Source organism: Zalophus californianus, chromosome 13, assembly GCF_009762305.2.
Source record: "Zalophus californianus isolate mZalCal1 chromosome 13, mZalCal1.pri.v2, whole genome shotgun sequence".
In the NCBI taxonomy this organism is placed as follows: domain Eukaryota; kingdom Metazoa; phylum Chordata; class Mammalia; order Carnivora; family Otariidae; genus Zalophus; species Zalophus californianus.
This window is the reverse complement of record NC_045607.1, coordinates 6973789-6995155: the sequence shown is the minus strand read 5'-3', so window position 1 is coordinate 6995155 and position 21367 is coordinate 6973789. Positions and strand designations below refer to the sequence as shown.

At 41.3% G+C, this 21367-nt stretch overlaps 1 protein-coding gene across 3 annotated transcripts in view; it reads left to right on the top strand.

Moving 5' to 3' along the window:
• Positions 1 to 21367, top strand: part of NUP188 (nucleoporin 188) — a 47199-nt gene that overhangs the window by 10222 nt on the left and 15610 nt on the right. For 2 of the 3 annotated variants that reach the window (XM_027615359.2, XM_027615358.2), the window contains exons 4-20: positions 1909 to 1993; positions 2983 to 3063; positions 3486 to 3530; positions 4284 to 4376; positions 4532 to 4651; positions 9494 to 9705; positions 11055 to 11169; positions 11824 to 12024; positions 12891 to 12980; positions 15592 to 15657; positions 16658 to 16777; positions 17261 to 17387; positions 18618 to 18770; positions 18958 to 19084; positions 19296 to 19383; positions 19480 to 19556; positions 20135 to 20249. In XM_027615359.2, coding sequence (XP_027471160.1) covers positions 1909 to 1993; positions 2983 to 3063; positions 3486 to 3530; positions 4284 to 4376; positions 4532 to 4651; positions 9494 to 9705; positions 11055 to 11169; positions 11824 to 12024; positions 12891 to 12980; positions 15592 to 15657; positions 16658 to 16777; positions 17261 to 17387; positions 18618 to 18770; positions 18958 to 19084; positions 19296 to 19383; positions 19480 to 19556; positions 20135 to 20249 — 1915 coding nt within the window. The remainder of the gene's footprint in view (positions 1 to 1908; positions 1994 to 2982; positions 3064 to 3485; positions 3531 to 4283; positions 4377 to 4531; positions 4652 to 9493; positions 9706 to 11054; positions 11170 to 11823; positions 12025 to 12890; positions 12981 to 15591; positions 15658 to 16657; positions 16778 to 17260; positions 17388 to 18617; positions 18771 to 18957; positions 19085 to 19295; positions 19384 to 19479; positions 19557 to 20134; positions 20250 to 21367) is intronic. The other variant, XM_027615360.2, reaches the window with a different exon arrangement.

Genomic DNA, 21367 nt, shown 5'->3' with positions numbered 1-21367 from the left:
TCACTATATTGTCACGTATAGGTACTTTTATTATTATCATTTCCGTTTTACAGATGGGGAAACTGAGGCACAAAGAGGTTAAGTAACTTGCCCAAGGTCACACAGCTAGTAAGTGTAGAACCAGGATTTGAACCTGGCAGTCTTACTCCAGTGTCTGTGTTCTTAATCATCATCCTGTGTTGCCTCTTTCAGAACTGACTGTTTTACCTAATCTAGCCTTTGTGTTGTGGATTTCCTGTGAAATGTGAGAGTCTCTATAAAAAAAAAAAAATCCAACAACAACATGCTTGTAGTTCACAGAATGGACATTTGTGGCATTACTTTCTTTTTTGAAAGACAAAAGTTCTTTTATAAGTAGCGTGATATTCGAAGTCCAACAGGCTTTTTTTTTTTTTTTTTGTAACTTCAGGCTTTATTTGAATTCAACCTTTTTTTTCCCCTTTTTCTTTAATGTCCTCTTTCTTTTATTTATTTATTTTTAAAAGACTTTATTTATTTATTTATTTGAGAGAGAGCACACGGGAGGGGGCAGGGTCAGAGGGCGAAGCCGAGTCCCCGCCGGGCAGGGAGCCCGGTGCGGGACTCGATCCCGGGACCCCAGGATCATGACCTGAGCCGAAGGCAGTCGCTCAACCCACTGAGCCACCCAGGCGCCCCAATGTCTTCTTTCTTCCCAGGATCCAGTCCAGGATCCCACATTGCATTTAGTTGTCATGTCATTTCAGTCTTCCCTTAATTTTTATGATCTTGAATAGTTTTGAGGAGGACTGGTCAAGTATTTTGTAGAATGTCTTCAATTTGGATTTGTCTCATGTTTTTCTTATTATTGGATTGGGGTTGTGGGTTTTTGGGAAGAATGCACAGAAATGAAGTACCATTCTTATCATAACAGAGGATGTGGTTATCCACATGAAATTACTGGTGATGTTAACCTTGCTTGCTTGGGTAAGGTGGCATTTGCCAAGTTTCTCTTCTGTAAAGTCAGTTTTTCCCTTTTCCCTACTCTGTGTGTTAAAGGTGGGTCACTTAAGCGTAGTCCACTCTCTGGGTGGGGGTATAGTGGAATTAAACTCTACTTCCTGAAGGGAGTGGCATCTATATACATAATTTGGACTTCTTCTGTAAGGAAGATTTTTCCCTTCTCCCTGTTTATTTCTTTATTGTTATATGGGCTCATGTATATTTATTTTATACTTTGCTTATACCTTGTTTTAGCTTTGGTCACTGGGAGTTCTTTTGGGTTGGCATCTGTGTCTTCTTGACATTCCCCCATCTTTTTGTTTTCTGAATATTTCCTTTCTTTGTGGCATTACAAGATGCTCCAGGCTCATCTAGTATTTTCTCCGCCTCAGCTCTAGAATTAGCTATTTCTCTAACGAGTTCTGGTAACTTTTATTAGATAATGGTGTTAGAAACCAAGATCTGGGGGCTGGATGTGCTCACTGCAACTGGGGTGTTAAAGCTTCTAGGCCTTCTCAGTGGGTAGAACTAGGTAATATATGTATGTATACTGACAGACCTGGTTTTAAATTTCATCTTAACTTTTTATTAGCTGTGGGATTTTTGGTAAGTTATTTATTGTTTCTGAGTATTAGTAATTCCATTTATAAAATGGGGATAGTAATATTTCCCTTTCGTAGTTGTAAGGATCAAAAATAATGTAACTTAATATGTCCACATAGAATATTATTATAACTATAGTTTGTAACACATATATACCATATTTATTATTTAGGCATAAGTAGTTTTGTGTTATAAACTCTGTAGAGATGAACTTGTGTGTGTGTATTTTTGTAGGCACCTAGAGGGCAGAAAAAGGTCTGTTGTAAAAATATCTTTAAGTATGTTTATTTAAAATCCTTAGAGGGTCATTGAGAATGAGGAAATGATTCACTGTTCTTTTTATAGTCCAAATTCAGCCGAAAAAGTGAAAGCTAATAAAGATGTGGCTTCACCGTTGAAGGAACTGGGTTTAAGAATCAGCAAGTTTTTGGTGAGTAAAAATTAGCATGGGCTCAGTTTACTACTTGCATTATGGATGTGCATTGTTTTATTGTTAGTGGTTGTTAGTGAAAATTCAGTTTACTTCAGTTTTGGAGATTAAATTGAGCATATTGGGTTTCAAAAATATCCAAGTTGTAACTCTTCTTGTTAAAAGCCACAAGTTAACTTGCCACACCTGTTTACTATATATATCCAGTTTTCTTCTTCATGCATGTGGTGTTCTTTAAATTGCCTAGATTGTATTTAAATATGTAGCTGTTTCTTTTTAATTTTGGAAACGCAGATCATGCCTGTGACTGGATCAGTGGCTTGGTAAATAAGCACAGTTGTTTCTGACATTGTAAATTTAATTGTCATGTAAATGACGTATCTGTGACTGGCTCCTTTTTCTCCTCATTGGGGTAAAATTATGTTGTGTCTTTTAATCTTTTAAAAGGATTTTTGTTTATTCAAGTTCTGTGTTCATTCTAGAGGACAAATCTTTAGAATGCTTTGCATTCTTTTTTTTTTAAGATTTTTTTTTTTTTTTTAAAGATTTTATTTATTTGAGAGAGAGCAAGAGAGAGCATGAGCATGGGGGAGAGGCAGAGGGAGAGGGAGAAGCAGACTCCCCACTGAGCAGGGAGCCCGATGCGGGGCTCGATCCCAGGACCCTGGGATCATGACCTGAGCCAAAGGCAGACGCTTAACGACTGAGCCACCCAGGCGCCCCATTTTTTTTTTTTTAAGATTTTATTTATTTCTTAGAGACATAGCGAGAGAGGGAACACAAGCAGGGGGAGTGGGAGAGGGGGAAGCAGGCTTCCCGTGGAGCGGGGAGCCCGACGCGGGGCTCGATCCCAGGACCCTGGGATCATGACCTGAGCCGAAGGCAGACGCTTAACCATCTGAGCCACCCAGGGGCCCCAGAATGCTTTGCATCCTATGTGTTTCCTGAGCTGAGGTGGCTGTTCCTCACTTATGACCCCTGCGTTTCAGGGTCTTGATGAAGAACAAAGTGTGCAGTTACTCCAGTGTTACCTTCAAGAGGATTATAGAGGTACTCGGGACTCACTAAAGGTTTGTAGCTATGTCCAGCTCCTTCCTCCTTCCTTCTTTTTTCCTTGTTGGTTTTAGGTGTTTAAAGGTTTTGGTACTGGCTCTTTGCAACACATGTAGGTGATCAGATACAGAGATTCTCAGGAGAGGTCAAAGATTGACATGTTCATGATAGGATCTCAGGGCAGCAGAGCTGAAAACGACCTGGGACCATATCTAGCTTGTCTGGCCCCTCATTTTACATATGAGGAAATGGAGTCCAGAGAAGCGGGCAGAGATTTGAGCACAGATTTGGATACACTTAGGTAAAAAAATATTTCCAGAAATGAATGGGCACTTACAATCTTGAAAGGTGAGGTGAAGATGTTTACCTTTTTTTTGTTGTTGTCGTTAGTTGAGCTTTGCTTATAAGATGGCTGCTTGACTGTTCTTTTTTCCTTCAGACAGTACTGCAAGACGAGAGGCAGAGCCAGGCCTTAATCCTGAAGGTGAGTAGTAGTCACTGTTTTCATTCTCTGATGTGAAATTGGGTGGTGGCTTCCTGACCTTGTTCTCCTGGGCATTGCTGGCTTTGGACTCTTCTGTTGGGTAAGCATTGAGGTCTCAGTGAAGTAGCTTGGTAACATACTTGTGAAACAAGAGGCTTTTTATCCACTGGCCCCAGCTGAGACCTTTTCCAAAGGAGACTCTTCAGCTACTGGGGGTGAAAATTGCTTCATGTGTATTTTTTCTCTAGGTCTAAATGCAAGAAGGTCAATTTATATTTCTTCCTTCCTTTATCAACCCCCTAGCCCCCAAAGCAGACTTCTCATTTAGAATCTCATATAAAATGGAATTTGTGACTTCAGAAGTAGTTTCCTATTTGGTATTTAGCGAGAACCAAGTACATTAGTTAAAAGCGGGATATATACAAGTGGTGTTTTTATATTTGCTTTCATGTATTTGGCCTGTCAGCTACAGCTGTATTAGGTGTTATTTGAATGCTCTGAGAAATCCTGCAAGACAACTTGTTTATATTTTTAAATAATTCCTTTTACCTTGCATGGCTTTACTCGTATACTATTTCATGAAGTTCTTTTGCTTTCTTTTGGCCTAACACAATCTTTCTGTTTCTGTGATTGCTTGTAGAAATCAGACTTTTCCATTCTCATCTTTAAGTGATCTCTTTATCAATAAATTTAAAATTGAGTGTCTTCTGTGCAAAGGTGAGTGACTGATATTGCATCTTTGGGTTCTTCCAGATTGCAGATTATTACTATGAAGAAAGAACCTGTATTCTTCGTTGTGTCTTACACCTTCTCACGTATTTCCAAGACGAAAGACACCCCTATAGGGTGAGCCCGTGTCGTCCTCCTGGTTCTTTGTCTCCTATGAAATTCAACACTTCTTAATAATTTTATGTTAATCATTTTCACATTCATTTGAATATTCAACTTCTCTTGTAGGTATAAGTTACTCTGTTTTGGGTTTGTTTATTTTTTTTTTTAAGGTTGAATATGCAGACTGTGTTGATAAATTGGAGAAGGAACTAGTTACAAAGTATAGACAGCAGTTTGAAGAGCTTTATAAAACTGAAGCACCGACATGGGAGACACACGGAAACCTCATGGTATGTGGTTACTGGGCCCTCCTGCAACTCTTAGGAGAATTGTAAACCTTGCGCATAGAGCTCTCAGTTAAATTATTTATTCATTTATTAACTTATAATATTTATAGATCATCTTTCTTAAGAAAAGTTTAAACATGTCATGGATCAAAACAAGCCCCGTGTTGGGCTTAGAGTTTACTTAGAAAAAAATTTTTTTTAAAACATAAGTAAAGTTTTAAGTAAAACTCAAAAGCCGTGAAAGAAAAATAATTTTAAACCCAGCAACAACAAATCCAACACTTTTGCAAGGAAAGAAAATAGTGCAGTAAACAAAGTAAGACAAACTCATAAAGGGTTCTTAAAATAGAACTCCTACAAATCACTAAGACCCAGTGGAAAAACAGGCAAAAGCAGTAAACGTATTCACGTGACAACACTCTTGTCCGAGGGATGGGATAATAGGTACTCAACATTTTGCTGTATAAATCAGTATTTTTTTAATGGAAAATAAGACAATATTTAAAAATTGAAAGGCGCATATTTCTTGACCTAGCAGTTTCAGTTTTAAGAGTTTATCCTATAAATACATTCACACTTGTGTGAAACAACTTGTGTAAATGACAAATCTTTAGCATTCCCACTCCCAGCTTTATTCTGATATAATTTCCATCCAGTAAAACTCACTGATTTTAAGCGTATGGCTTTGACAGTTGTATGTAGTTATATGCACAGTCAATATATAGGACATTTCTGTCTCCTCTAGAAAGTTCATAGTCAATCTGTGATCTTAGGCCCCAGATGACCATTAATCTGCTTTCTGTCACTATAGTTTTTTTTTTTTTTAACTATGATTTTTAAATTCTGGTAAAATAATACATAATTAAAATTTATTTTAACTTTTATTTTACTTTAATATTTTTAAAGATTTTATTTATTAGAGAGAGCAGGGGGTAGGGGTAGAGCGAGAGGGAGAAAGAATGTCAAGCAGACTCTGTGCTGAGTGCGAAGCCCGATGCGGGGCTTGATCCCACGACCCTGAGATCATGACCTGAGCTGAAATCAGGAGTTGGACGTTCATCCGACTGAGCCACCCAGCTGCCCCTCTACTAGGTTTTTTCTAATAGGATTTTCTAATATACATGATCGTGTTTGTAAATAAGGACAGTTTAACTTCTTTTCAAATCTGTATGCCTTTTATTTCTTTTTCTTGCCTTATTAACTGATTAGGACCTTTAGTACAATAGTGAATAGAAGTGGTAGGAGAGCCAATATTCTTACCTTGTTCGTAATCTTAGGTAGAAAGCATTCAGTCCTTTACCATTGTATGTGTTATTAGTTGTAAATTATTTTTGTAGTGTTCTTTATCAAAATGAAATTACCTTCTAAGTTTTCTGAGGGCTTTAGCTTTTATTAGGAATGAGTGTTAAATCCTGTCCATTTTGTTTTGCATCTGTTGAAATAACCTTATGACTTTTCTCTTTTACTCTGTTGTGAACTACATTTTGAGTATTTGGGTGTCAGATCAGTCTTGAATTCCTGGCATAAACTGCACTTAGTTGTGATATATTTTGTTTTTTATAATGTTGGATTTGACTTGCTAAGATTTTGCTAAGGAATCTTATGCCTATGTTCATGAGGGATATTAGTCTGTAGTTTTCTTGTGATGTCTTTGTCTGGTTTTGGTATTAGTGTAATAGTGGCCTCATAAAATAAGTTGGGAAGTTTTCCTTCTTCCTCGGTTTTCTGAAAGAATTTGTGTAGTGCGGGGCGCCTGGGTGGCTCAGATGGTTAAGCGTCTGCCTTTGGCTCAGGTCATGATCCCAGGGTCCTAGGATTGAGTCCCGCATCGGGCTCCCTGCTAGGCGGGGAGCCTGCTTCTCCCTCTGCCTCTCTCTCTCTCTCTCTCTCTCTCTCTCTCTCTCTCTCTCTCTCTGTCTCTCTGACTCTCATGAATAAATAAATAAAACATTAAAAAAAAAAGAATTTGTGTAGTGCTAGTATTATCTCTTCCTTAAATGTGTGACAGAATTTACCAGTGAAACCACCTCAGCCTACAGTTTTCTTTGTGGGTAAGTTTTTAATTAATTAGTCAATTAATATTTACTTATTTAAGTAATCTCTATACCCAACGCGGGGCTCGAACTCATGATTCCACGATCAAGAGTAGCACGCTCTTCTGACTTAGTCAGCCAGGCGTTCACAGGTTTGGGGTTTTTTTTACCTTTTTTTTTTTTCAAGATTTTATTTATTTATTTGACAGAGAAAGACACAGCGAGAGAGGGAAGACAGGGGGAGTGGGAGAGGGAGAAGCAGGCTCCCCACCTAGCAGGGGAGCTGCTCTTCAGTATTTCTTTCAATTTATTTATTTTGGATTTAATTTGCTCTTTCTCTAATTTTTAGGGTAGAATCTTAGATAACAGATTTTAGAACATTCTTATTAAATAACTATAAATGTTGCTTTGAGTATTGCTTTTAGCTATATCCTAAAAATTTTAATGTGTTGTATTTTCACTGTCATTCAGTTCAAAATAGTTTCTAATTCCCCTTGTGATTTTCTTTGACCCTTGTATTATTAATACGAGTGTGCTGTTTAATTTCCAAACATTGGATATCTTACTGATTTCCAGTTTGACTCCATTATTATCAAAGAACATATTCTGTTTCATTTAGATCTTTTAAAATTTACTATCCCATGGGTTATAGCCCCTTATGTAATCTATCTTGGTGAATGTACCACGTACACTTGAAAAGAATGTGTATTCAGAAGTAGTTGGCTGTGCTGGTGAGACGTACCTGTCAGATCGAGGTTGTTTAGATCTGTGGTTTTGCCAATTTTTGGGTAAGTTTGTTCTGTCAGTTGTACATTATATTTCAATTTTTTGGAGTGCGGTTGACACATTTCAGGTGTACAACATAGTGATTTACCATCTCTATGTGTTGTGCTGTGCTCACAAGTGCAGCTACCATCTGTCACCAGTGTTATTATAGTGCCATTGACTATATTTTCTATTCTGTGCCTTTTAGTCTCATGACTTAACTCATTCCACAGCTGGAAGCCTCCCACTCCCCTTCACCCATTTGGCCTGTCCTCCGCCCTCTTTCCTTCTGGCAACCATCAGTTTGTTCTCCATATTTATATGCATGGTTCTGTTTTTTGTTTGTTTCTTCATTTTTTTTTTTTTTTTTTAGATTCCAGATATGAGTAAAATCATATGGTATTTGTCTTCTTCAGTCTAACTTAACTTTGTTTAGCGTAAGGCCTTCTAGGTCCATTCGTGTTGTTGCAGATGGCAAGATCCCATCCTTTTTGTGGCGGTGTAGTATTCTGTTGTGCCTGCACGTGCGTGTGTGTGTGTTTACCACATCTTCCTTATTCATCTGTCATTGGGCACTTAGGTTGCTTCCACATCTTGGCTGTTACAAATAATGCTTTAGTAAACATAGGGGTGCATGTATTTTTTGTTTTTTTTAAGATTTTATTCATTTGAAAGAGTGAGTGGGAGAGAGAATGGGAGGGGCAGAGGGAGAGGGAGAAGCAGACTCCTCTGCTGAGCAGGGAGCCCAACATGGCATTCGACCCTGGGACTCCAGGATCATGACCTGAGCCGAAGGCAGACACTTAACTGAGCCACCTAGGCGCCCCTGCATATATCTTTTTGAATTAGTGTTTTCATTTTCTTTGGGTAAATACCCAGTGGTTAAATTATTGGATCATATGGCATTTCTGTTTTTTAATTTTTACTTTTTAGAGAGAGAGCATGAGCAGGGCGTGGAAGGGCAGAGGGCAGAGGGAGAGAGAGAGTCCCAAGCAGGCTCCACGCTCAGCACAGAGCCTGACACAGGGCTCGATCTCACGACCCTGCAATCATGACCTGAACTGAAACCAAGAGTTGGATGCCTAGGGGCGCCTGGGTGGCTCAGTCGTTAAGCGTCTGCCTTTGGCTCAGGTCATGATCCCAGGGTCCTGGGATCGAGCCCCGCATTGGGCTCTCTGCTCGGTGGGAGGCCTGCTTCTCCCTCTCCCTCTCCCGCTCCCCCTGCTTGTGTTCCCTCTCTCCCTGTGTCTCTCTCTGTCGAATAAATAAATAAAATCTTTAAAAAAAAAAAAAGAGTTGGATGCCTAACTGACTGCGCCACCCAGGCACCCCTTTGTTTTTTAATTGTTTGAGGAACCTCCATACTGTTTTCCAGAGTGGCTGTACCAATTTTGATTCCCCAGTAGTGCACAAGGGGTCATTTTTCTCCACATCTTCACAGCACTTGTTTGTACATCCAAGGGAGCTGGTTAAATTATGGCAAAATATATAAATAAAAATATGGCATTTCCATGCAGTGGAGTACTATGCTGCATTAAAAATAACGAGGGGACTGGTAATGAAAAATAAGGAAATTCTTAATGTACTGTTAGAGGAAATGATTTGTAAAATACACTGTTAGTTGCGAAAAGTAAAGCGTAGAATAGTTTGTACAGTATATTTGATTTAGAGATGGATGGCTGGATGGTTGGGTAGGTAGGTAGGCAGGTAGGTAGACGGAGCTTAGAATGAATGAATGAATGAATGAGTGTATATGGCATGTTAGTGGAAAGGGAAAGAAAAACCTCTAACAGTGGTTGCCTCTGGGGACAAGTTAGGATGACTGGGCAGTGGGAATTGTAGGGAGGGAGACTTTTTTTTGGTATCTCTCCCAAACCCTTTTGCTTTAAGCTTCTAACAGATTCCTTAATACGTGGCAAAGAGGGAGATGGTTTTTTACTCTATTCTTATACATGTATTATCTAATAAAAAATAACTTAAAAATTTTTAAATAGGTTTTTAAATCTGACTTTATTTCTCCCATTTTTTTTCTTCATTGGTTGTGCAGACTGAGCGCCAGGTCTCTCGCTGGTTTGTTCAATGCCTTCGGGAACAGTCCATGCTGCTAGAAATTATTTTCCTTTATTATGCCTACTTTGAGATGGCACCTAGTGACCTGTTGGCATTAACCAAGATGTTTAAAGAGCAAGGATTTGGTAGTAGGCAGACCAACAGGCACCTAGTGGATGAGACCATGGATCCTTTCGTGGATCGGATTGGGTAAGTCTGAATGAATTGAGGCTACAAAACTTGTACAATATTTAGAGCACTGATATTATAGTGATCTTGTGAATGAGTGAGGGGACGGTCTAGATGTACTTTTCATTTGCTGGTAGGGAAACAGATCGATGTACTACCACGTTCCAGGTTTTACAGGGAGTAAAGACTGGGATTAGAGGGCTTGTTTTCTCAAAATAAGTATTGCATTCTAGTATTTTACTGTCTTCATCTAAGAGGTTCATCCATTCAACAAAAAATTTGGTGAGCATCTATGGTAAACCAGTGCACATGCTAAGACAACAACAAGGCGAATGTGTCCCCTGCCCTCTTTGTGGTCATCATCTATGGACTTTGAATTTTATGGCAATGGATAGATCCACATCTTTTTGTCATTTATACAAAAATATATTGTTTGTGTTTTTTGTTTTTTGATGTAAATCGTATACTTTGTTACGACTTAACTTTTCACACAACTGGATGTCCTGGAATTCTTTTTAACTTCAGGATGTTTTTTTAGCTGCTGCATATTAGTACATGGGATGGATGTTTATTTAACAATTTAATGGTAGGCGGTTAGCTATTTTGGATATTTCAAACAGTGCTGTAAATACCACTCTTTACAAGCCTGTCTGTACATCTGGGCGAGTATGACTGTAAAGGATCTGGAAATGGCATTGTTGGGTTGAATGGTATGTGCATTTGTGTTATAAAATATTGCCAAGTTGTCCTCCGCAAAGGCCGTACCAATGTATGCTTCATGACTGTGGGAGGAAAGAACCAGTTTCCCCACAATCTTGCAAACCCGTTTTATTATCTATCGTCCCTCTCAGTTTGATCCCTTTTGCTGCACTGATTTGCCTTTCCCTGGTTATCTGTGATGTTGAGCATTTTCTTCCCTGCTCTTGGCATATCCTCTGGGGTGAACTGCCTGCTTGCATCTGTGTCTGTGAGGAGGAGATTCAGCTGCGTTTAATGAAAAGGATGATGTTACAGTGGTTCAAATGGATAGATCTGCATTTTGAGGCCTTTTTCCTCTGTGAACAAAGATACACACTTGAGTGGTGAGATGGTTTATTTGGGTCACATGTAATTGGTGGCTATAGAAACTTCCAGTACTGGATCTGCGCTTTGGCAGGCACAAGCCCCTGTCAAGCACTGTCAAGCACTTTAAATGTGGCTGGACGAATTGAGGTGTGCTGGAAGTGTAAAATACATACAGGGTTTAGAAGACTTAGTATGAAAAAAAAAACGTTAATTTTTTTGATATTAAAGTGCCTTCCATTTCACCTTATTCTCCAGCAAGGTTCAGAGTTGCACATATGACACCATGACACCATTTTTCTTTCCAGCTACTTCAGTGCCCTTATCCTGGTGGAAGGCATGGATATTGAATCCTTGCATAAGTGTGCTTTGGATGACAGAAGAGAGTTGCACCAGTTTGCCCAGGATGGGCTTATTTCTCAGGTGAACTTGGAATAGCTTCCTTTCTCTTTAGACAATTTATAGTTAGGAGTATGTTTTTAACCATTCAACTAGACTGCCACATAAAATTTTCCCTGTGGTGGAATTTGAGGTTCTACATTGCTAAGAAGTTAATTGGATCTGGAAGAAATCTCAGATTTCAGTTTTCTGCACATAGGTCCTAGTTGAGTCTGTGAGAACGAGTAGTCACTCAGAGAGTTGGCACCAGTATAAAAGAGGCCCAAGGACAGAACCTTGGGGCTTGTCTTCATTTACGGACTTTGTGCAAGAAGAGCATAGGGGAAACACATTGAGATGGGATGACAGGTAGATAGAAAGTGGGGAAAGATCAGAGAAAGTTCAAGAAGGATTGGGAAGTTTTCTAGAGAAAATTCCATTTGAACATGTGTTTTATAATGTTACATTAAGACTACTTACAATTAGAAGAAGAAAATGTGGGGAAAGGGAAGAGTAATGGAGGGGTTTACTAGTGAGGTGGTGGGGTTTGGGGAAGGGTAGAATATCAGTGGGACAAGGGACCACTGTGGGCAAATGGAAGACATACTAAGTGTGATGAAGAGTCCTGTGGGGGGCTCTGACCCTTTCTTTTCAGTGACAGAGGTTTTGTTTTTTGTGTTTGGTTTTTTTTTTTTCCAGGATATGGACCGTTTGATGTTGACCTTTGGGGACATTCCACATCACGCCCCAGTGCTTTTGGCCTGGGCTCTCCTCCGTCACACCCTGCATCCAGAAGAGACAAGCAGTGTTGTCCGGAAGATAGGTGGCACAGCCATCCAGCTGAACGTATTTCAGTACCTGACCCGACTGCTCCGCTCACTGGCCAGTGGGGGAAATGACGTGAGGCTCGGGCTGTGGGTGTCTGAGCATAAGAATGCCAGAGAGCAGGGCAGAGAGGCTCGTTAATGAATCATGAGAGTAGTAATGAGAATTGTGATAGTGACGTGGATAATGATGACAGTGTTGTTTCTAACTTCGTAGAGCATTTAGTATGACTAGACACTGTTATCAGCACTTTCTGCACTTTCTCTTATCATAACACTTGGTTGCACTAGGGATTTTCATCCTATTTTACATATCAGGAGATTGAGACTCAGATGTAATTTGCCCACAAATTACTGGCGGAACAATAACGGCCAGTTAGTCATAAGTACGGTTTGAACCCATGGTGTCTGACTCTTTGCCAGTATAGGGTACTATGCCAGTACAGTAATCTGGAAGGTAGCTTTGACCACATTGACTGGAGAAATCTTTTTTGGGAGCTTACTCATTCAGCCATAGCAGGATGAATTAGCCATTCTCTTGAGTCTTGTGTTGGGGCTTAATTTCAGAGGCACTGTTTAGTGAGCTTGTTTTGACAATGTGAACAGGAAACCTCAGCCAGCAGGCCCCACTGACTGGCACTGGGTGATTTATCTTGCTGACCATTCAGGCAGCTGCATCATTCATATCAGCGCATAGAGACTCTTTATCCTTTCTCTGGACTAGATGTGGTTTTATTCTTGGTGGTGTTGTAATATTTATGGTTCCTGCTTTCTCATTTCTCCCCTTGTCTTCCTGATCTTGGGACTAAATTAGGAAAATTACACTGCCTGGATTCCCTTCCCATTTATTTACAGAGACTATATTAACGTGTAGGATTATGCTGAATCTGGGGGAAGAGTTTTGTTATTCAGAATTAGTCACTGACTCCTTTGCCCTTACAGTGTACCACCAGCACTGCATGCATGTGTGTCTATGGGCTCCTTTCCTTCGTTCTGACCTCGCTGGAGCTGCACACACTGGGCAATCAGCAGGTCAGTATCCAGCTTGTGTGAGGCTGTCTACACTGCCTGGCTTTGCAGTCATATCCCTAAGATAGCCCTTTGGAGCTGATATCACTCACACCCACATACCCCAGGTGTTAGTTTGTTGCTGTTTCTTTTCATTTATTGTATTATACAAATGATACATATTAGTGACAGAAAAATCAGAAAGTGTTGATAAAAACAAAAAAGTGTAATGCCACCACACAGGACAACCTCCATTAATGTTTTGTTGTGTTCCCTTCCAAACATTTTCTGCATATATATGTTAAAAAGATAATAATTCTTCTCTAAAAACAGAATCACAATGTATATACTGCTTTGTAGTCTCATTTTGGGATAGAGCACTGTCCCAAACATCTGTGGGTGCTAACAAATATTCTTCTGCAATGTTTTTAAAACTTGAAACATTTCAAACGTACATCAAAGAAGACAAAATTATGTAACAAACTCTTAAACAGTCCTATCACTAGCTTCCAAATTATCAACTGACAGCAGATCTTGATACTCTTTCCCTCCTTATTTTGAAGCAAATCCCTGACATCATTTAGTTTCATCTGTGAATATTTGATTAGCCAGAATAGGAGCTGGTAAAACTTTACAACCATTAGCACATCTATTTTTTTTTTTAAAGATTTTATTTATATACAGATAGAGAGCAAGCACACAAGCAGGGGGGAGGGGTAGGCAGAGGGAGAAGGCGGCTCCCTGCTGAGCAAGGAGCCCAATGCGGGACTCAACCCCAAAACTGACCCTGGGATCATGACCTGAGTGGAAGGCAGATGCCCAACTGACTGAGCCACCCAGGCATCCCCCCATTAGCACATCTAAACAGTATCTTCAAATAACAAGTCAGGATTTAAATTTCTAATTATCTTATAAATGTCGTAAATTTGTTGTAAGTTTGTTTTGATCAGGATCTAAATAAATAAGGTCGATACATTATTGGTTGGTAGCTCTGTCAAGTTTTAGTCTGCACGTGCCACATCAATGTCTAGATGATGGTTGTCTAGATCCATTAGTTCCTTGGGAGTTACAAAATGGCACTATTCTATCTTTCCTCTTTTGTTTATTGGTTAGAACGTTGTTATAGAAAAGGTTATTTCATAGTATATACAAATATTAGATCATTATGTTGTACATCTAAAATTAATGTAACATTATATGTCAGTTATATCTCAAAAAAAAAATTGCTCTGCCTGCTGCTCCCCCTGCTTGTGCTCGCTCGCTCTCTCTCTCGTTCTCTCTTGCTCTCAAAAAAAAAAAAAAATCCTTTAAAAAAATTTGCTCTTATTAGCTATTAGCTATCTGATACTCTGGCATAGAATACTGTATATGCTTATTTTCCTGTATTTACTAGTTTTCCCTACCATCCTGCAAAGGTGGCTAGTGAGGTTTTTAAGTTTTTACACGTCATTGTGAACTCCTGGGTATAAATAAACATGTTAGCTGTGTTTTAATCCACTGCAGTTACTATTCTTACGCTCCGATCACTCACCTTTGGCCAGTAAGAACTCTTTTTGATGAGCTTCTGAATGTGCCTGACACAAAGCTTCCGTACTTTGATAGCTCCATTGTTTTCTGGTACGACACACCATTGTAGGATTATCTTGCAAGAGCCTTGCCCCAGACCTGGAATATGCTGTTTCTCCAAGGAACGCTGGTTCCTTGCAGTGGAAAATGCTATTTGAGGAGTTCTTTATAACTAAGTCACTGTATTCATTTTTAATGACTTGTTTTGGAAATTGAAGAAATTGGTGAAGTTGCTAAAAATGAAAACTTCTTACCATTATAAAAGAAATTGGTGTTAACTGGAAAACTCAATTTCCAAAGCTCTAGGGGCACAGAGGAAGCTTTGCAACCTTTGCCAAAATTCTGGTCACATTTGGACCTCATAATATACCTGGAGGATCAGTATTAACATATCTGGGCTGCAAGAGTCCTAGTACTTGGGTTGTTTAAAAAAAAAATCATTCCCGGGCGCCTGGGTGGCTCAGTTGGTTAAGCAACTGCCTTCAGCTCAGGTCATGATCCTGGAGTCCCGGGATCGAGGCCCACATCGGGCTCCCTGCTCGGCGGGGAGTCTACTTCTCCCTCTGACCCTCTTCCCTCTTGTGCTCTCTATCTCTCATTCTATCTCTCTCAAATAAATAAATAAAATCTTAAAAAAAAAAAAAATCATTCCCAGTGTGTGCCAAGCGCTGTGCTAGGTGCTGAGGATTAAAAAACTTAAAAAGGCATTATTCTTGCCCTCTAGGAGAACAGTTTAGCCGAGCCTAGTAATACCTCACATTTACATGGCATCTTAAAATTTACAGTCCACGTCCTCATTTAGTCCTTATAGCAGTACTGTGAAGCGATAATATCACCATTTTATAGATAAAGATTTTGAAGTTCACAGAGGTTAACTTGCCTAACACCATAGAACAGCTATTAACATACACCCTAGACAGGGTATAATTTTACTTTTTAAACCCAGGGTTCTCTCTGACATAGTATGTGAAAGTATTGTTGGTGTTTTTATTTGAATAGAATACAGGAAAAAAAGAAAAGACTGGTTCAACTAGGGAGAATAAGCTATTTTTTTCCCTTCCCCCAACAGGATGTAATTGACACAGCCTGTGAAGTCCTGGCAGACCCTTCTCTTCCAGAACTATTCTGGGGAACAGTAAGTGTGTCAGAGGGAATTATGCTAAGATATTCTTAAAGCGAAAAGAATTTATCAAGTACTTACTTTGTGATAGGTGTGATATTAAGCATTTATGTCTTTTCACATTTAATCTTTACAAAAATCTACGAAGTAGATAGAATTCTCATCATCACCATTTTGCATATGAGGAAAGGTGATGCTCAGAGATGTGAAGTAACTTGCCCAAGGTCACGTAGCTAGACAAACAGGATCAGGAAGCTGTTCTGGCTGACTTGAGTCTGTAGCCTGTATTAAGAACCAGCATGTTCGCTCTCCTACCCACCAAGTTTTTGTTCACATTGACAGTCTCAGACACCAGTATTACTGTAACTCTTGAACGTGGTATTGGGGGATTATAACTCTGTCTGAGTTGACAGAGTATTGTAACTGGTTAGATAAGAGTTTGGCTTTGGAGAGAACAGTTTCCCACCAGTCCTCAGGCTTAGCATTGACAGAGCCTGAAGCCCCAGGGTCCAGCTGATGAATAAATCTGTTCTCTTTGGCACGGTGGCCTCATAGGCCTCTTTGTCTTCTCCTCTTATTCCTGAGTTGCTATCCAGCCTTGACTCACACTGTTCTGGGAGAAGGCAGTACGAAACAATACTTAGGTTGAGGATCTGTTGCTCAATGTGTGCTGGCTAAATGCTGGCATGTTGTTTGGTGCTTTTCACTTTATTGGAGGCCTGTCCTTGAGGAGGTGAACGCCATTGTCTTCCAATAGGGAGGATGGCCGGGAAAAGGTCGCTGGAGGCAGTGGTGTTCTCTTTTCAGGTCCTGACAGTCTGCTGTTGATAGCCATTTTCAGTGGAAATGTGGAAGTCTTAAATTTAATTTAAGATTATAATTTAAAATTAAAAAGGGAGGAGTGATATCTGCCTGAAGGAAAGGATTGGTTTTAGGTTTTCTTATGATTGCTAGGCAGTCTGGAGATGTGTTAGTCGATGGATAATGTGAAGGTCAGTGACTTCTCTCACCATAGGAGCCAACCTCCGGGCTTGGGATCATTCTGGACAGTGTCTGTGGGATGTTCCCCCATCTCCTTTCCCCTCTCCTGCAGTTGCTGCGAGCCCTCGTATCAGGGAAGTCCACTGCCAAAAAGGTAGGTGGTTCGGTTGGATGCCTGAATTCAGAGTGTGGGAGATATTTTGGGGGTGCCACTGCCACAGCAAGAATTAGTCTGAAGTTGAACGAACGTTGCCAGAGATAGTGCCTCAAGTCTATAAAATTAAGTACCTGTTGTAGATGCAGTGGGAGTAGGGCAAAATACAGAGTTCCTTACTATCTCATTGGCAGAGAATAACAGTAGACACAAGGAGGGAGTACCTAATAAAGCCACACAGTCAATGTCATTTGAGCAGTGAAGACCCACTGTTCAGGAGAGCCGACTGTCTGTGCAGTGAGGGGTCCTTGACCTCAGCATTAGAGGATGGTGAGGGCTGGCAAGGAGTGCGGAGGTGGGTTTGTGCGAAGTTTGAGAGTCCCCACATACACGGTCTGGCTAAAGAGCAGAGAAGCGAATGTGGGACCCCTTCCACATCCCCCAGGTAAACGTGTGGCTGGATTTTTTTTTGCATGTTGGCAGGTGTATAGTTTCTTGGATAAGATGTCTTTCTACAATGAACTTTATAAGCACAAGCCCCATGATGTGATCTCCCATGAAGATGGAACTCTGTGGCGGAGGCAAACATCCAAACTCCTTTATCCTCTTGGTAAGATGGAGAGACCTGGTTCAGTAGCTCTTTTTCCTCAGCCTCTGTTTAGACTTCATCTTTGCTGCTTTAACTTTTTTTTTTAAGCTGCCTTTATTTTTTTTTAAGATTTTATTTATTTGACAGAGAGAGACACAGTGAGAGAGGGAACACAAGCAGGGGGAGTGGGAGAGGGAGAAGCAGGCTCCCCGCGGAGCAGGGAGCCGGATGCGGGGCTCGATCCCAGGACCCTGGGATCATGACCTGAGCCGAAGGCAGAAGCTTAACGACTGAGCCACCCAGGCGCTCTTGCAAGCTGCCTTTAAAGCAGTTCCTTCTCTCCACTATGCTTGTTGATAACTTAGTGCATTTCTCCCTTTTATACATCATAAGATTGTTTTATTTCAAAAATAATGCATGTTCATTGCAACAAAAGACATGGCAGAGATCTACACTTTATGGAGTTCGCCTGTTGAGACTTGTGTGTCGGGTAGTCAGTGTTAAGAACTGATGTGTATCCTTTTACATACTGTGTACGCTCTCCTAGATTCATCCTGCAAGTTGCTTTTCTTATATATACGGATTTGACCCATTCTTTTTAGTAACTACAGAATTATTCTGGATGTTCCAGAATCATGTTATCTTTTTCCTTCTAAAGGACGTGTAGACCATGTCGGGTTTTTGCCACTACAAACAATGCTGCCTTGGCTACATGTCCCCTTATACACTGGTGCTTTTATTTTTAGCACACTGGGTCCCCAAAGCGGGGTTGTTGGATTAAAGGGCATATACAAAAACAATTTTTTTTAAAGATTTTATTTATTTATTTGACAGAGAGAGACACAGCGAGAGAGGGAACACAAGCAGGGGGAGTGTGAGAGGGAGAAGCAGGGAGCCCGACGCGGGCTCGATCCCAGGATCCTGGGATCATGACCTGAGCCGAAGACAGACGCTTAACGACTGAGCCACCCAGGCGTCCCTACAAAAACAATTTTAAATAAGTGTCCACCAACAGATGAAATTGATAAACAAAATGTGGCGCATATATATAGTGAAATATTATTCAGCCTTGAGAAGAAAGGGAATTCTGACACATGCTATAACTTGGGTGAAACCAGTCTATCAGTGTTAGCTACTAGGAAGAGAGTGTGTCCATCTCTGTGTGAGTAAATATTAGTGTCTGGTGTAGGAGTCACTTTTTCCTATTGTATTCCCAGATATTAGAGTCATTTCCTTTCCTCTCTGCCTTAGGGGGTCAGACCAACCTCCGCATACCTCAGGGCACCGTGGGCCAAGTAGTGCTGGACGACAGGGCTTACCTGGTACGCTGGGAGTACTCCTACAGCAGCTGGACCCTCTTTACCTGCGAGATTGAAATGCTGCTGCATGTCGTTTCCACTGCAGGTAAGGTCCACTTGGGGAGACACGACTACGGGAAAGAAAAATGGCCATGCTTAGATTTGGAGGACAGACAGAGAACCTCAAGATAAAATTGAAAACTGTCCAGACTGGGATAAGTGTACAGTGTTTACCTGGGTCTCAGAGACTGTTCTGTGATCTTGAAGGAGTTGTGTGCTTTCTTTCCCCACAGATGTCATCCAGCACTGCCAGCGGGTCAGACCCATCATTGATCTGGTCCATAAGGTCATCAGCACAGATCTGTCCATAGCAGACTGTCTCTTGCCCATCACGTCCCGCATCTACATGCTGCTGCAGCGGTAAGCATCTGGTCACACACCAGCTGGGTTAACGTCCTTGCTCGTTCCTCTGAGGGAAGCCCTGGCGTGATACTGTCCCCAGCTGAGGGCCTTCCTATGTTTCTAACCCTGCTGGGAGGAGGGACTTGGGCAGAGAGAACTGGAAAATATTTGTGGCGGAACAAGTTATGTTATTCATTTTACCGAGTAAAGTGCACTGTTCTCCAACCAGGCTAACGACAGTGATCTCCCCACCAGTGGACGTCATTGCTTCTTGTGTCAATTGCTTGACTGTTTTGGCTGCCCGGAACCCAGCAAAGGTGAGAGACACCAAGTCTTCCTAAGAGCCAAAAAAGGGTGCACTTGGTGGATACCTGAAGACACGTGGACATTGGGCTCTTCTTTTCCCTTCTCAGGTCTGGACTGATCTTCGTCACACAGGCTTTTTACCATTCGTGGCCCACCAGGTCTCCAACATGAGTCAGATGATTAGGTGAGCCAGGTCTTCTTAGGTTGAGTAAGGCATATTCCCTGGGAGCACCATATACGTTTCAGGTCCAGACTAGCTTCATTCCTTTTAAAGAAGCTTCCCCATGGATGCATTTCTCATCCAGCGGCAACCACCCTAGGTGCGTGGGAGTTAACTCTCCAGCCTAGAGAATCCAGAAGTGTCTAGATTCAGAGACTTGGCTTCCCTTTCTTAGGCTGTTAGTCACTCTGTACCTTTTCTTGTTTCATGGGTACTTGAGCTCACCTGCTGGACAGTTATTAATACACAGGCTCCATTTTCCTACCTGAGCATTCTCTTTGCCCTCTCTTACTTGTAAGACAAAAGGATGTTTTTCGGATGTTTATTTGATTTCTTTACTTTAAACCTCTTGAGGTTGTACATCAATAAAACATGTTCTTAATGCTCACCTTGGGTAGAAAGCCTAGATTTGATGAATTCTTTTGCAGAGATTTCCTATGTGGGGCCCAAGCCATCTAGGTAATAACAAGAATGCTCTGTGATTAGTTTCTGGAAACCCTGAGATTGCCCCACCTGATTCCCTGGCCTCTGTTCTCTCCCAGTGCGGAGGGGATGAATGCTGGAGGGTACGGAAGCCTCTTGATGAACAGCGAGCAGCCCCAGGGCGAGTACGGGGTCACTGTTGCCTTTCTGCGCTTGATCACCACTCTTGTCAAGGTAAGAGCTGGTCCTATGAAATCATCCGAAACAGTTTCTCTCCTACCATCGTCCTCACGTCAGTGCAGGCCCATCAGTCATCCTGAGGTTATGGCATTAACGGTTTCTGTGTATTGAGTACTATGTGCCGGGTTCTGTAATGGGTACTTCATCTGTAGCCCAGGGTGATATGTATGTTTTATATCATGACTCAGTATACATTGTGTGTGTGTGGACCCCTGAAGCGGAGTTTCACAATTCAGCACTACTCTGACAATGCAAAAGGCATTTGGATATTTTCTTTTTAAGATTTTATTTTTATTTATTTGACAGAGAGCCAGAGAGGGAACACAAGCAGGGGGAGCAGGAGAGGTAGCAGCAGGCTTCCCGCCGAGCGGGGAGCCTGATGCGGGACTCGATCCCAGGACCCTGGGATCATGACCTGAGCCGAAGGCAGACGCTTAACGACTGAGCCACCCAGGTGCCCCTCGGATATTTTCTAATAAGCTGATTTCACAATGCACTAATGGGTCACAACTCAGTCTGAAAAATAGATTGTGGAGTCCGACAGAATTAGGTTTACATTTCAGGTTGGCCTGCCTGCTGCATCAGCCTTGGGTGAGTAAAGAATTTCTTAGAATCTCTGTAGAATAGGAGTAGTTGAATGGTCTCTGGTCCGCAGAGTTGTGGAGAGGGCCACGCACAAAAAGCACTCGGCCCACTTCCTGCCTTCGAAGATCAGTGAGCGGGTGCTTACAAAGGTAGCAACAGTCCTGTGTGGAGATAGGGATGAAGATCTATATGTTCACATGAAAGTAAAGAATCCCCACTTACAGGTGAGGAAGCTGATGGTAACGAGTAACATTAGACAAAGAATTGTGAGTATTAGAACTCCTGTCTGGCATTCCATCGGCAGAGTAGAGGTTAGGGGTGTGGCTGACATTGTGACCATGAAACCGGCCTTCCCTATCCCTGGCAGTTCCATGTCCTTCATGTTTATGGCACCTCACCCCTGCGCAGATGTAATCTTCCTCCGTCCCCTTCACGTAGCTGCCTTTTGGGACACTGTGGCATTGTCTTGTTAGTGTTTTTCTCTATTTCGGAGAAACCCACAGCTTGGACCCCGTTGAACCCTCATG